Raw genomic sequence first — 14,872 nt, forward strand, 5'->3', positions numbered from 1 at the left:
GGGGGCTTGACATGGTAGATGTCGAGAAGATGCTTCCTCTAGTGGGAGAATCTCGAATTAGGGGACATAGTTACATAATAAGGGGACACTCATTTAAAACTGAGATGCGAAGGAATTTCTTCTCTCAGAGGGTAGTGAATGTCTGGAATTTTCTACACCAGAGAGTTGTGGAGGCTAGATCACTGAAAGTATTTAAAGAGGAGGTAGATAGATTTTTGAAATATCGGGGAGTTGAGGGCTATGAGAAGCTGGGTCGAAAGAGGAGTTGAGGACTGGGGCAGATCAGCCGTGATCTTATTGAATGGTGGGGCAGGCTTGAAGGGCCGAGTGGCCTACTCCTGCGCCTATTTCTTATGTTCTTATGTTCTAAAAGTACTTCATTGAGATGTCTGGTAGTGGTGAGAGGCGCTATATAATTGCAAGCCTTTTTTATATACCATCTGCCATGTTCTTGCCCAATCACTTAACTTGTCTAAATCCTTTTGCAGCCTTTTTTCTTCATCCTCGTGGCTTACGTTCCCAATAAATATTCTATCGTCAGCAAACTTGGATCTGTCACACTCAGCCCCCTCATCTAAGTTATTAGTAAAGATTGTAAATAGCTGATGCCCAAGCACTGATTCATGTGGCGCTCCAGTGGTTACACCCTCCCATCCTGAAAAATAATCTATTTGTTCTTACTCTCTTTTCTGTCTGGTAACCAATCATCAATCCATGCTAATATATTACCCCAAATTCCAGTGAGCTGTGATCTTGTGTAACAAACTCTTGTGTGGTACCTTATTGGATGCTTTTTGAGAATCCAGATATACTCCATCCACTGGTTTCTTCCTAATCAATCCTGCTCGTTACATCCTCAAAAATCTACCAGATTTGTCAAACAAGATTTCCCTTTTATGTGTTGACTCTGCCTAATCATATGATTTTCTAAGTGCCCTGTTATCACATTCCCAATAATAGATTCTAGCATTTCCCTTTTTCCCGATGTCAGGCGAGATTCAGGTTAGACACACTTGGGAAGTTGAGGCTCTTTTCACTGGAGGTGAGCAAGTTAAGGAATAACCTGGCTGCAGGCAATGAGCAGGCACAAATGTAGCATATGTTATGCAGGCCCCCACCTACCAAGAATGAGACACATTAATTTCTCCACAAGAACATTGATTTTTAAACTGTTACTGGGCGGCACTGTGGCGCAGTGGTTAGCACCGCAGCCTCACAGCTCCAGGGACCCGGGTTCAATTCTGGGTACTGCCTGGGCGGAGTTCGCAAGTTCTCCCTGTGACCGCGTGGGTTTTCGCCGGGTTCTTCGGTTTCCTCCCACCACCAAAGACTTGCAGGTGATAGGTAAATTGGCCATTGTAAATTGCCCCTAGTGTAGGTGGGTGGTAGGGAATATGGGATTACTGTAGGGTTAGTATAAATGGGTGGTGCTTGGTCGGTACAGATTCGGTGGGCCGAAGGGCCTGTTTCAGTGCTGTAACTCTAAATAAATAAAGAAAGGACTTGTTTTTTAAAAAAAACACCAGACCCTTGACTGGAAAGACATTTGCATAGTAACAGACAGTACTTGGAAAGGACAAAGGGGCCACTCCCTGCTCCAATTTAATCCACAATGGACTTTTGATTACCAAACATTGAAGGTGGAGAAGCCAGCATTCCAGGTTAACTGCTAAGATGGCCGAATACACAAACAGACGTGGTCAGACCAGTTTAGTCACATGACTAACTGGCTGTTGGAATTTTTTGAATTTGAACTTGCCGCAGAGTTTTAACACTCAAAGCTATTTGCTCCTGGACTGGAAAAGACCTCTCTCCTGTATGCTCTCATCACTCTCACCAGCTTCAGAAACCATTGAAGACATATGAACCCCAAGAGAGAAAAGTCTCCTCCAGTGAACAAGGTTTAAGAAGAATACTGGGCCCCAACGAAAAGCAAGATCTACCTGCAAGCAAGGACTACAGCGATCTCGAAGCACAGTAACAAAAACCCATCTTCAGAGATTGCCTCAAACCTCTCCACTATTATTCTTCACTTTTCTGTTTCGGTTTGCATGTGCATATCACGTATGCATGCTAGCGTGGGGCATGGCATGTATCTGTGGGCATTAACCGAATTAGAGTTTACGTTTTAATAAAATTTCACATTTCTTCTTTAAACCTGAGACAACCGTGGTGTGCTGGTTTCGTGGCTGATAATTGGAACAAGCATTCACCAAGGGGGAGCTCAAAACATGGCGTGTTTAAAAATTTAATCCTGTTACAATAAGACCAGGTGAAGGCTGAGAAAGGCATCTAGACATCTTTATCACCTGGTCGTAACAGAAATTTGGGTGCTAGTGCCTGGAACTTTATCCACTAACAAGAGAAATTGGAAGTGGGAAGCCAAATTGTTCCCAATCAAAAAGAGCAAGATTTCAATACAGGTTTTCTTGTGGTTGTGTGTGATTGAATACTAACATGTCTGCAACTGAAGCAAGTAGCTCTCCAAGCCAGGGTGAACTAACTTGGGATAAGTTAAAAGCACTGTCTATGGAGGAGTTGAGGAAAATAGTTGAGCAGTGTGGGATCACTGTACGTGGCAAGGCTAGGAAGTCTGAACTCCTAAGACGAGTGGCCAACCATTTTTCCCGTGAATCTGAAGAAGCAGAAGCAGTGTTAGAAGCAGACCCAGACAGGGTATTGTTAGGAAAGATACAATTGGAACAGAGGAAACTTGAATTAGAGGAAAGAGAGAAAGGCAGGAGAGGGAGAGAGAGCCTTCCAGAAGGAACAGGAAGAGAAAGAGAGTCTTCCAGAAGGAACGGGAAGAAAATGAAAGGCAGTAGAAGGAACGAGAGAGGAGGGAGAGAGAGAAAGAATATTCCAGAAAGAATCCAAAGAGAGAGAACTGAAGCGGCTTGAGTTAACTAGGGGGCAACAGAGTAACCTCAGTGAAGCATGGCCAATATGGAGGAGCATAATTCAGGACTGGATACAAAATTGCTAAAACTCACCCAACTAATTCCAAAATTCGATGAGGAAGATGTGGAAGAGTTTTTGTGTCTTTTGAGAAACTGGCAATGCAGTAAAAATGTTCTGCTGAGACCTGGTCTCTTTTAATACAAAGCAAGCTAACTGGAAAAGCCCATGAGGTTTATCCCTTGTTGCCAAACAATCCAGGAAAAAATTACCAGCCACTTGGACAAGTATGGACTAATCAAGGAAAGCCAGCACGAATTTGTTATGGGCCAATCGTGTTTGACTAACTTGATTTGAGATTTTTGATGAGGTAACAGAGTGGTGAATAAGGACAATGCTGTTAATCCATATGGGGACTTCTAAAAGGTGTTTGATAAAGTACCACATATTTGGCTTGTTAGCCAAATTGAAACTTATGGGTGGCGCAGTGGTTAGCACCGCAGCCTCACAGCTCCAGTGACCTGGGTTCAATTCTGGGTACTGCCTGTGTGGAGTTTCAAGTTCTCCCTGTATCTGCGTGGGTTTCCTCCGGGTGCTCCGGTTTCCTCCCACATGCCAAAGACTTGCAGGTTGATAGGTAAATTGGCCATTATAAATTTCCCCTAGTATAGGTAGGTGGTAGGGAAATATAGGGACAGGTGGTAGGGAAATATAGGGGATGTGGTAGGAATATGGAATTAGTGTAGGATTAGTATAAATGGGTGGTTGACGGTCGGCACAGACTCGGTGGGCCGAAGGGCCTGTTTCAGTGCTGTATCTCTAAAATAAAAAATAAATAAATAAAAAAGGGGCAGTAGCAGCATGGGTACAAAATGGCTAAGGAATAGAAAGCAAATTTGTGGTGAATGGCTGTTTTTCAGACTACAGCAGTACTCCCCAAGGCTCAGTACAAGGACCATTGCTGTTTTTATATATATTAATGACTTGGACTCGCTTGGTACAGGGCACAGTGTCGAAATTTGCAGATGACATGAAACTTGGAAGTGTAGTAAACAGTGTGGAAGGTAGTAATAGACTTCATGAGGACAGGGGTTGATGAAATGGGTGGTCGCTTGGCAGATGAAATTCAATGTAGAAAAGTGTGAAGTGATGCATTTTGATATGAAGAATGAGCAGGGACAATTCAAGCAAAATGGTACAATTTTAAACAGGGTGCAAGAACAGAGAGACCTGGGGGTGTTTGTGCATAAATCTTTAAGATGGCAGAAAATGCTGGAAATACTGAGCAGGTCAGGTAGCATCTGTGGATAGAGAAACGGAGTTAAGGTTTCAAGTGAATAACCTTTCATCAGAACTGAAAGAGTTTTTGTTAAGGCATCGGATGAAATGAAACTGCAGACTAGGACAGCTTTGAGATAGAGTGAGTCAGTACTGCTGAAGAGAGAGTTCGAGAGTGTGCATGTGGTGGCGCAAGGCAGTGAGTCTGGATCTCAGGATGTGGTGAAAACAGCAATTCACGGAATGTTGAATGTCTAGAAGATAATCTGTAATCGTGGGTGAATCCAAACTTGAAGGGTGGAATTTTAGCTGGAATCCACATGGAATAAGTCGGAGCCAGATACAGTTGCTGAGGAAGGAGATGTGGCTGTGAAAGGAGTTTTGGTGGATACCTGATCAAACATGAGAAGTGAAATAGAAAGCAATGAAGGTGAACAAGGTAAAAGAGACAAATGGAAATCCTATTGGAGAGACTCCTTCAAGGCGGACAATCCTGGAAGAGAAGTGGCAGTGAATAAAGCACTAATACAAAAGCAAAAGGCTATGAATGCTGGAAATCTGAAATAAGAACAGAAAATATTCAGCAAGTCTGGCAGCATCTGTGGAGAGAGAAACAGAGTTAATGTTTCAGGTTTGTGACCTTTTATCAGTTCTGATCAAGTTATTGATGCTGCCTGACCTGCTGAATATTTCCAGCACTTTCTGTTCTTATTTCCGATTTCCAGCATTCACAGTGTTGTACTTTGAAGGTGGCAGGACAGGTTAACAAAGCAGTTAATATAGCAAATGGGATCGTTGGCTTTTCAATAGAGGCATTGAGTACAGAGCAGGGAAATTATTCTGAAGCTATATAAAACACTAGTTTGGTTCCAGCTGGAGTATTATATCCAATGCTGGGCACCGCACTGTAAGAAAGATGAGAAGGCTTTAGAAAGGGTGTAGAAAAGATTTTCTAGAATGATACCAGGAATGAGTGATTAGTTACCTGGATAGGGTGGAGATGCTGTTGTTCTCCATAGAGCAGATAAGGATATGAGGAGATTTGATGGAGGTGTAGAAAATCATGAACAGATGGAGTAAATAAAGAGAAACTATTTCCAATGGCTGAGGGATCGATAATGAGAGGACACCGATTTAAGGTGATTGGCAAAAGAACTAGAGGCAACATGAGGAAAAACTTTTTTACACAATGAGTGGTTAAGATTTGGAATACAATAGTGTGATGGATACAGATTCAGTAATAGCCTTCAATAAGGAATTGAATAAGTACTGGGAAAAAGCTGGGGAGTGGGACCAACTGGATTGTTCTTCGAAAGAGCCGGCACAGTCTTGATGGACTGAATGGCGTCCTCTCGGTGCTGGAATATTCTATTATCGTATGAAATGTTGATAAATACCAGAGCTGTCTGACTCTGGGAGTCACGCGAAGGCTAGATACTCTGTATACTTTTGCGGCATTGTGTTAATGTCTATTCTTTATGTTCCTCTGGTGACATTGCAGGTGGTATAAATGTTTTTAGAACAACTTGAATCAGCTTTCTTTAAGAAGCCAGGTGTTAGACACATGTCCAGAACTTGGGGTGATTTGTACCAGTGCTCCTAGTTAACAATTCCAGGTCTGCCCACCCGCCCCTCCCCCCACCGCAATGGGCTTCACCTTATTTAAATGTTTGTCTTTCAGGCTGTAGTTGGACAGAACCCGCAGCTGTGGACACAGTTTATGAGCTTGCTGGCGAGGTACACAGATGTGGACACAGTCGCTAGCTGGGCCCTGAGGCTCGGTGTGCCCCAAGACAAATTATCGTATCATGTCGCTGAACGACTCAAGCAGCTGGAGAAAGTCAAAGCGTAAGCTTCATCACCAATAGATAAATATTTAGATATGTATATAAACTTACATATGGTATGCACTTGTTTCTCACATTTACTTCGTTTCACAGTTTTGTTATGCCTGTCACAATTTTGTCACATGGAGTAACAGCTAGCAATGTTTTTTGCAATGTGATTTGTTATTACTTATCACTGGCCCACTCCTTCACCTGTCAGCTCTGGATCCTGCTCCTTACCCTTCCTCCCTCATAAACCTACCAATGACCTGTTCCTACTCATTCCCACTGTGCCACATGTTGCAGCTCCATTGTCGATTGCTCCATGAACAGATCAGAACTAAGTATTTTACAAAGACATGAAGCCTGAGCAGAAGAGACGGACAAAGGATGTAAGTGGGACTGGGGTGTTGGAGGGGATGTGGGTGGTGACAAGCTTCAGGCTGTACAGTTTACAGGGACTTGTTAATAAATATGTTTCCTGTTGTGAAGGGCTCTTGTTATTTGCTGACAGTTACTGACCTTCAGACGTGTGAATATGTTTATCTGTTGAGGCCAATTTTTCATGTCAGAAAGTCACTATTTGTATATTTTGTTTTCACTTCCAAAATAAATAGGATAAGGATTGAAATATTTATGAGACACAGACCCATGAAATGTGGAAGAATGCATTTCATCCCTTCTGCCATCACTGGCAGCTCTCTCCACTCCATTCGCCCATTTTATTTTCTGTTCTACTAAATCTGTCAAGTGCTTCACTTCAAACAAGGCCTCATGTTGTCATAGAGTGATGTCATAGAGTCATATATGGCAATGAAGGAGGCCATTCAGCCCATCGAGTCCATGCCAGCTCTCCACGGAGCTATCCAGTCAATTCCATTCCCTTGCTTGATCCCTGGATGGTAAGACGAGACACAATTGAGGATGCTTAAAAGGCCAGAATTTGATACGCTCCAATATCCGAGGAGTTTGTAGGGCTGAAGGAAATTACAGAGATGGGAAGGGCGAGACCATGGAGGGATTTGAAAACAAGGATAAGAATTTTAAAATCGAGGTCCTGCTTGACCGGGAGCTAGTGTAGGTTGTTGTTTGTATATTAATTATGTTTAATTCTATGCAGATAGTGGGAATTAACTGGGGATTCACTTGTGACCTTATAAATAGATGCAGACTGAAACTGCGGTTGTTGCTTAAGGAGGTGTGTGCTTGTAATCAGTGCCTTGTTGGTCAAGGGGTATGATTTGCACTTCAGACAGGTGATTCATTAAAATGCGTGAGGTCCTGGGTTCAAATCCTGGACGAGCCCTCCTCTGTTGGCATTTTTCTGTACTTACAGTGGATAAGGCACCCAGGCCCAGATGAGATGCATCCAAGGATGCTGAAGGAAGTGAGGGTGGAAATCGCTGAGGCACTGGCCTTAATTTTTCAGTCTTCCTTGGACTCGGTGGTGGTGCCAAAGGACTGGAGAATTGCAAACGTTACACCCTTGTGCAAAAAATGGTGTAAAGATAAGCCCAGCAATTATAATAAAAGCAAAATACTGCGGATGCTGGAAATCTGAAATAAAAACAAGAAATGCTGGAAATACTCAGCAGGTCTGGCAGCATCTGTGGAGAGAGAAGCAGAGTTAACGTTTCGGGTCAGTGACCCTTCTTCGGAACTGGCAAATATTAGAAATGTCAAAGGTTATAAGCAAGTAAAGCAGGGGTGGGGCAAGAGATAACAAAGGAGAAGGTGTAGATTGGATAAGGCCACAGATTAGCTGACCAGAAGGTCATGGAGCAAAGGCAAACAATATGTTAATGGTGTGTTGAAAGCATTAGTACAGATAGGGTGTTAACGGACTGAAGATTGAACAGCAGCAAGGACAAACATGAAAAAAACAGTGGGTGAACAAACTAAGATGAAATAAAATAAACATACAAAAAAAAAATGTAAAAAAGAAAAAAATAACTAAAAATAAAAGTAAAATGGGGGGCCCGTCATGCTGTGAAATTATTAAACTCAATGTTCAGTCCGGCAGGCTGTAGTGTGCCTAATCGGTAAATGAGATGCTGTTCCTCGAGCTTGCGTTGATGTTCACTGGAACACTGCAGCAAGCCTAGGATAGAGATGAGAGCAGGGGGTCGTGTTGAAATGGCAAGCAACCGGAAGCTCAGGGTCCTGCTTGCGGACTGAGTGGAGATGTTCTGCAAAACAGTGACCCAGTCTGCGTTTGGTCTCCCCAATGTAGAGGAGCCCACACTGTGAGCAGCGAATACAGTATACTAAATTGAAAGAAGTACAAGTAAATCGCTGCTTCACCTAAAAGGAGTGGTTGGGGCCTGGGATAGTGAGGAGAGAGGAGGTAAATAGGCAGGTATTACACCTCCTGTGATTGCAGAGGAAGGTGCCATGGGACGGGGACGAGGTGGTGGGGGTAATGGAGGAGTGGACCAGGGTGTCGTGGAGGGAACGATCCCTTCGGAATGCTGACGGGGGAAGGGAGGGGAAGATGCGTTTGGTAGTGGCATCACACTGGAGGTGGCGGAAATGGCGGAGGATGATCCTTTGGATATGGAGGCTGATGGGGTGGAAAGTGAGGACAAGGGGAACCCTGTCACGGTTCTGGGAGGGAGGGGAAGGGGTGAGGGTAGAGGTGCGGGAAATGGGCCGGACATGGTTGAGGGCCCTGTCAACAACAGTCGGTTGAGGAAAAAGGAAGACATTATCAGAAGCGTTGTCATGGAAGGTAGCATCATCAGAGCAGATGCGTCGGAGATGGAGAAACTGGGAGAATGGAATGGAGTCCTTACAGGAGCAAAACTGTGGAAACTGAACAAATGGGTCTATTGACTGAATAATGCTTCCTGGGTGTGGTATTGTCCTGTGAGATCTGTTTTGCCAAAAATAGGTTGTGTTCAACTCAAAGAAGATCCCATAATGTTCTATTGGTATCATAAAGGAAAACTTTCAGGCATCTTCATGATACATGTTGATAATTCCTTATTGTGTGGTATTGTGGAATTTGAGAAATGTGTTATTAATAGGATTAGAGTGAAATTTGAATGAGGGAGTCAGGCTGGTGGGGCTTCTAAACATATTGATATTAACAAAGTAGGTCTGGAATTACTTTAAATCAACTATCCTATTTATAGTGTGTTACTCCCATCCTGGTCAGTCATGCTAGGTCATCACATAAAGATGATATATCTAAAGAGGAAACACAGCAATTGTGAAGGTTTATTGGTCAGTTGAACTGTTCGGCACTCAGGCTAGACCAGATGCTAGTCTTGATGTGTTAGAGTTTAGTACTACTGCAATTCTGGTCGCCACACTACCAGAAGGACGTGGAGGCTTTGGAGAGGGTACAGAGGAGGTTTACCGGGATGTTGCCTGGTCTGGAGGGCATTAACTATGAGGAGAGGTTGGAAAAACTTGGATTGTTTTCACTGGAACGATGGAGGTGGAGGGGCGACATGATAGAGGTTTACAAAGTTATGAGCGGCATGGACAGAGTGGATAGTCAGAAGCTTTTTCCCAGGATGGAAGAGTCAGTTGCTAAGGGACATAGGTTTAAGGTGCGAGGGGCAAAGTTTAGAGGGGTTGTGCGAGGCAAGTTTTTTTACACAGAGGGTGGTGAGTGCCTGGAACTTGCTGCCAGGGGAGGTGGTGGAAGCAGATACGATAGCGACGTTTAAGAGACATCTTGACAAATATGTGAATAGGAAGGGAATAGAGGGATATGGGCCCCGGAAGTGCAGAAGGTGTTAGTTTCAGCAGGCATCAAGATCGGCGCAGGCTTGGAGGGCCGAATGGCCTGTTCCTGTGCTGTATTGTTCTTTGACGCACCGTAAAGTCGAGATAAAAACAGAAAGTGCTGGAAACACCCGGCAGGTCAGGCAGCATCTGTGGAGAGAGAAGCAGAGTGAACGTTTCAGGTCAGTGATTTTTCATCGGAACTGTTCGGAATCTCATCGGAAATGAGATTACATTTGTCAAAAATTTGAAGTGAGATTCTGTAGAATGAGCAGACTGAAGATAGTATATCCATTGAATATTACATAGATAATCGTTCATTGTGGGATAATGTACACTCAACGAAAGAAGTGAGAAAAAGTTACGGATTGACTTTGCTAGCTTGAAAAATTGCTGGAGGAAAAGGAAATCTCAAAAATTAAATGGTTGGATGTAAATCATCAACTGTCTGATTGTTTTACAAAAAGAAATGCATGTATGATGAATTTATTAGAGTTCCAAAGTCGGGGCATCTTGCAATATAATGCTTTCTACAGAATGTGGAGGTTTTTGATTTAATTTGTTTTGAAATTTTGGTTGTCCATAGAAATTTTAATTTTTATTTAGAGAAGGAAAGGAATCTGTCAATTGTATATTAGTTGTGTTTAATTGTGTGCAGGTGATGCCCATTAACTGGGGATTCACTTGTGCCCCTATAAATAGACACAGACTGTAAGTGGTTGTTGGGTTAGGAGGTGTATGCTTGTAATGTGTAACTCTGTAAATAAATGTTTATAAAAGTGTTTAAAGATTTGCTCCAGTTCTGTCCTTCACCAACTGGATTTCTGGTGTATTAACATAGGTCAGCAAAGACTGGTGATAGGTGAACAGAACTTGGTGCGAGTAAGGACACGGGCAGCAGAGTTTCAGATGCCCTCAAGTTTATGGAGGTTAGAATGTGGGAGACTGGCCAGACGAGCATTGGAATAGTGAAGTCTTGAGGTAAAAAAGGCACGAATGAGGGTTTCAGCAGTGGATGAGCTGAGACAGGGGCAAAGCCAAGCAGTGTGATGGAGGTGGAAATATCTGCATTATCACTAAGGCTGGCAATGAGGTTGGAAGCTCATTCCTGGGTCAGATATGACAAATGGATTACCAACACTCTGGTTTAGTCTCGGCAGTTGCCTGGGAGAGGGATGGAGTTGTAGCTAGAAAATAGAGGTTGGAGCAGGGACCAAAGGCAATGGCTTCAGTCTTCCTAATTTAATTGGAGGAAATTTCTGCTTATCCAATACTGGATGTCGGATAAGCAGTTTGATAATTTCGCAAGAGTGGGGGAGTTGTAAGAGGTGATGAGGTAGAGCTGGGTGTCGTCAGTGTACATGTGAAAACTAATGCTGTACTTTGGATGAAAGGACGAGCCCTGCTTCCACCCCTGATATGTACCAATTAACCATTAAAGAGTAATTTTCCTCAGTGTACATGACATCGTGTGAGCCAGTCATGGTATTACCATTGGTGCTTGTATCTGGGTGTCCCAGGTTTTAACAGAAACTTTTCACTGTTACAGGATGGGTTTAGAGCGTAGTTGTACGGAGGAGAGTCTGGAAGAGAGAGAGAACAAGAGGAAGTTTTACTATCAGCTGCCTATTCCGACAGAGAGTATTCACTTTCTGGACCGTCTGGATCAGTTGAAGAGCTGTGCAGCTCGTGTGTTACAGGTCAGCAGTGCAAAGTGTTCGTACAATCCCCGCTCAGTGTAGCAAGGAACAGAGGAAGACTTAGAGGTATTCTGGTGGAGTCCCAATGTCGGCTGATCTCTCTCTCGTCCCCTACTTTCTCCCCTTTTCCACTCTTCCCCACACTGTCTCTCCTCTCTCATCGACACTGTGGGGGTGCTCAAGCGATGGAACAAAACAGTATTGCTAAATCAAAGTTAAACTACGATGTAATTGATGGATTCTTTGTGTGCCCCACTAGAAGCAGACGAATACCCAATTCCTTGTTGGAAATGTTAATGGGGCCAGTGTTCTTGACAAAGCTGATAAATAGAACACAATGTCATGAAAAGATCTGTTGGTGGAATCGTGTCTCCCTCTGTAATGCTGTGACATTGGAAAAAGCGCAACAACTGGCAAGTTTATGAAGATACATCTCATGTCAACATTTTTCTCCATATCCAGGTTTTATTATTATATTCTGTCCCTCCCTTCTGAGAGCTATCCTCCCTGTGCTCTGTCTTTCCCTCTATCCACACCCCTGTTCCCCGCCTCACCATTCCTCTGTCCCCTCCCATGTACCCCATTCACCCAACCCCCGCCACTGCCTTCTTCCCTCCTTCCCCTTGCCACCCCCCCACTCGCTCTCCCCCTTGCCACCCCCCCCACTCGCTCTCCCCCTTACTGAATCACAATGAATCCCAGATATGGAGAAAAAGGGGGCTATTGAATTCCAGTGATCCAAGACCTGTCATTACCCAGCGTCCCCAGCCCAGCCGGGTCCAGTAGGAATCACGAGTTAGTTATTAGAAATTGAAACACTTCTCCATTTTCTCCACTTAGCCCAGAGGCACTGAGGGAAATGAAAACAACCTGTTAATGCCCTGGGAGAGATCAGAAAACCATGATGCTGAAAATGATCTTATGATCTGTAAAGGAAAGTTGCAGCAGATGACACCTGAGTCAGTTGCCACTGGTCACGCCTAATCCATTACTGAGGCAGTGAGCAGGCAAATTCTTAATAAACTCATTAATGGATTGACTGGGGAGAAATGCATTCAGAGTGCATGGGAGCCTATAAATGTCAGTAAATTATGCTGCCTGAGCCAGTGAGTAAGTGTTACTGCCTATACCCCTGAGTAAATGATGCTGACTGTACCCCTGAGTAAATGATGCTGACTGTACCCCTGAGTAAATGATGCTGACTGTACCCCTGAGTAAATGATGCTGACTGTACCCCTGAGTAAATGATGCTGACTGTACCCCTGAGTAAATGATGCTGACTGTACCCCTGAGTAAATGATGCTGACTGTATCCCTGAGTAAATGATGCTGGCTGTACCCCTGAGTAAATGATGCTGACTGTACCCCTGAGTAAATGATGCTGGCTGTACCCCTGAGTAAATGATGCTGACTGTACCCCTGAGTAAATGATGCTGGCTGTACCCCTGAGTAAATGATGCTGGCTGTACCCCTGAGTAAATGATGCTGGCTGTACCCCTGAGTAAATGATGCTGGCTGTACCCCTGAGTAAATGATGCTGACTGTATCCCTGAGTAAATGATGCTGGCTGTATCCCTGAGTAAATGATGCTGGCTGTACCCCTGAGTAAATGATGCTGACTGTACCCCTGAGTAAATGATGCTGACTGTACCCCTGAGTAAATGATGCTGACTGTACCCGTGAGTAAATGATGCTGACTGTACCCCTGAGTAAATGATGCTGACTGTACCCGTGAGTAAATGATGCTGACTGTACCCGTGAGTAAATGATGCTGACTGTACCCGTGAGTAAATGATGCTGACTGTACCCGTGAGTAAATGATGCTGACTGTACCCCTGAGTAAATGATGCTGACTGTACCCGTGAGTAAATGATGCTGACTGTACCCCTGAGTAAATGATGCTGGCTGTACCCCTGAGTAAATAATGCTGGCTGTACCCGTGAGTAAATGATGCTGACTGTACCCCTGAGTAAATGATGCTGACTGTACCCCTGAGTAAATGATGCTGACTGTACCCGTGAGTAAATGATGCTGACTGTACCCGTGAGTAAATGATGCTGACTGTACCCCTGAGTAAATGATGCTGACTGTACCCCTGAGTAAATGATGCTGACTGTACCCGTGAGTAAATGATGCTGACTGTACCCCTGAGTAAATGATGCTGACTGTACCCGTGAGTAAATGATGCTGACTGTACCCCTGAGTAAATGATGCTGGCTGTACCCCTGAGTAAATGATGCTGGCTGTACCCGTGAGTAAATGATGCTGGCTGCACCCGTGAGTAAATGATGCTGACTGCACCCCTGAGTAAATGATGCTGACTGTATCCCTGAGTAAATGATGCTGGCTGTACCCATGAGTAAATGATGCTGACTGCACCCCTGAGTAAATGATGCTGGCTGTAGCTCTGAGTAAATGATGCTGACTGTACCCCTGAGTAAATGTTGCTGTCTGGATCCCTGAGTAAATGAGGCTGACTGTACCCGTGAGTACACTACGCTGCCTGAGCCCATGTGTACATGATGCTGTGTCATTGTAGTTAATTCTGTGTCCCTACTGCAGGCTGGTGGTGTTGTGGGGATCGACATGGAATGGAGGCCTACGTTTGGAGTACTGTCCAATTCACGGGTGTCTGTCATACAAATTGCGATGAAAGACTGTGTGTACCTGCTGGACTTGCCTCAGCTTGTGAAACAGTCGGAGTCTGAGTGCCGGCGAGCTGAGCTTACCCACTTCATACAGACTTTATTCAGTGACCAAACCATAACTAAACTAGGTAAATATGAACCAGCAATCTGTGCAGTGTTTTTATTCTCTGAGGGTCCTGCTGGAGTGCCAGCTCCCAGTATACTCCTAGCTGGAGTCCCAGTTCCTATTTCAGTCCCAGCTCGAGTCCCAGTTCCCATTACACTCCCAGATGGAGTCCAAGCACCCATTACATTCCTTCTTGCTGTGCTGCATCCTTTACACTCCTCCTTGGTGTACCAGTTCCCATTACACTCCCATTGCACTCACAGCTGGAGTCCCAGTTCGCTTTACATTCCCAGTTTCCAATACACTCGCTGCTGTTTCCTTTACATCTCCTTCTGGAATCCCAGCTCTCTTTACATTCTGTCCTGAATTGGAGTTCCCATTACACATCTCATTGCCTTTTAATTCCCCACTTGTTTCCAAGCTCCCATTATACTGCCAGCTGGAGTCCTAGTTCCCATTATACTCCCTGATGGAGTCTCAGTTGCCATTACATTCCCACCTGGCATTCTAGTTTGTATTACACTCCCAGCTGGAATTCCAGTTCCTCTTACATTCCCTTCTGAAAACCATTTCCCATTACACTCCCAGCTGTAGTCCCAGTTCCCATTATTCTCCCAGCTATAGTCCTACCTCCCATTACACTCCCACCTCTCGTCCCAGCTCCCATTACACTCCCAGC

At 44.3% G+C, this 14,872-nt stretch overlaps 1 protein-coding gene across 1 annotated transcript in view; it reads left to right on the forward strand.

The window, feature by feature from the left end:
• The first annotated feature begins 984 nt into the window (after window positions 1-984).
• The window catches only part of LOC137366520 (exonuclease mut-7 homolog), a 282,638-nt gene continuing 268,750 nt past the window's right edge, over window positions 985-14,872 (forward strand). Inside the window, exons 1-4 of the mRNA XM_068028316.1 lie at window positions 985-1,002; window positions 5,858-6,024; window positions 11,290-11,440; window positions 14,002-14,215. Of these exons, the coding sequence (XP_067884417.1) occupies window positions 985-1,002; window positions 5,858-6,024; window positions 11,290-11,440; window positions 14,002-14,215 (550 nt within the window). The remainder of the gene's footprint in view (window positions 1,003-5,857; window positions 6,025-11,289; window positions 11,441-14,001; window positions 14,216-14,872) is intronic.

The sequence above is a fragment of the Heterodontus francisci genome, unplaced genomic scaffold (genome assembly GCF_036365525.1).
Source record: "Heterodontus francisci isolate sHetFra1 unplaced genomic scaffold, sHetFra1.hap1 HAP1_SCAFFOLD_769, whole genome shotgun sequence".
NCBI classification, from domain to species: domain Eukaryota; kingdom Metazoa; phylum Chordata; class Chondrichthyes; order Heterodontiformes; family Heterodontidae; genus Heterodontus; species Heterodontus francisci.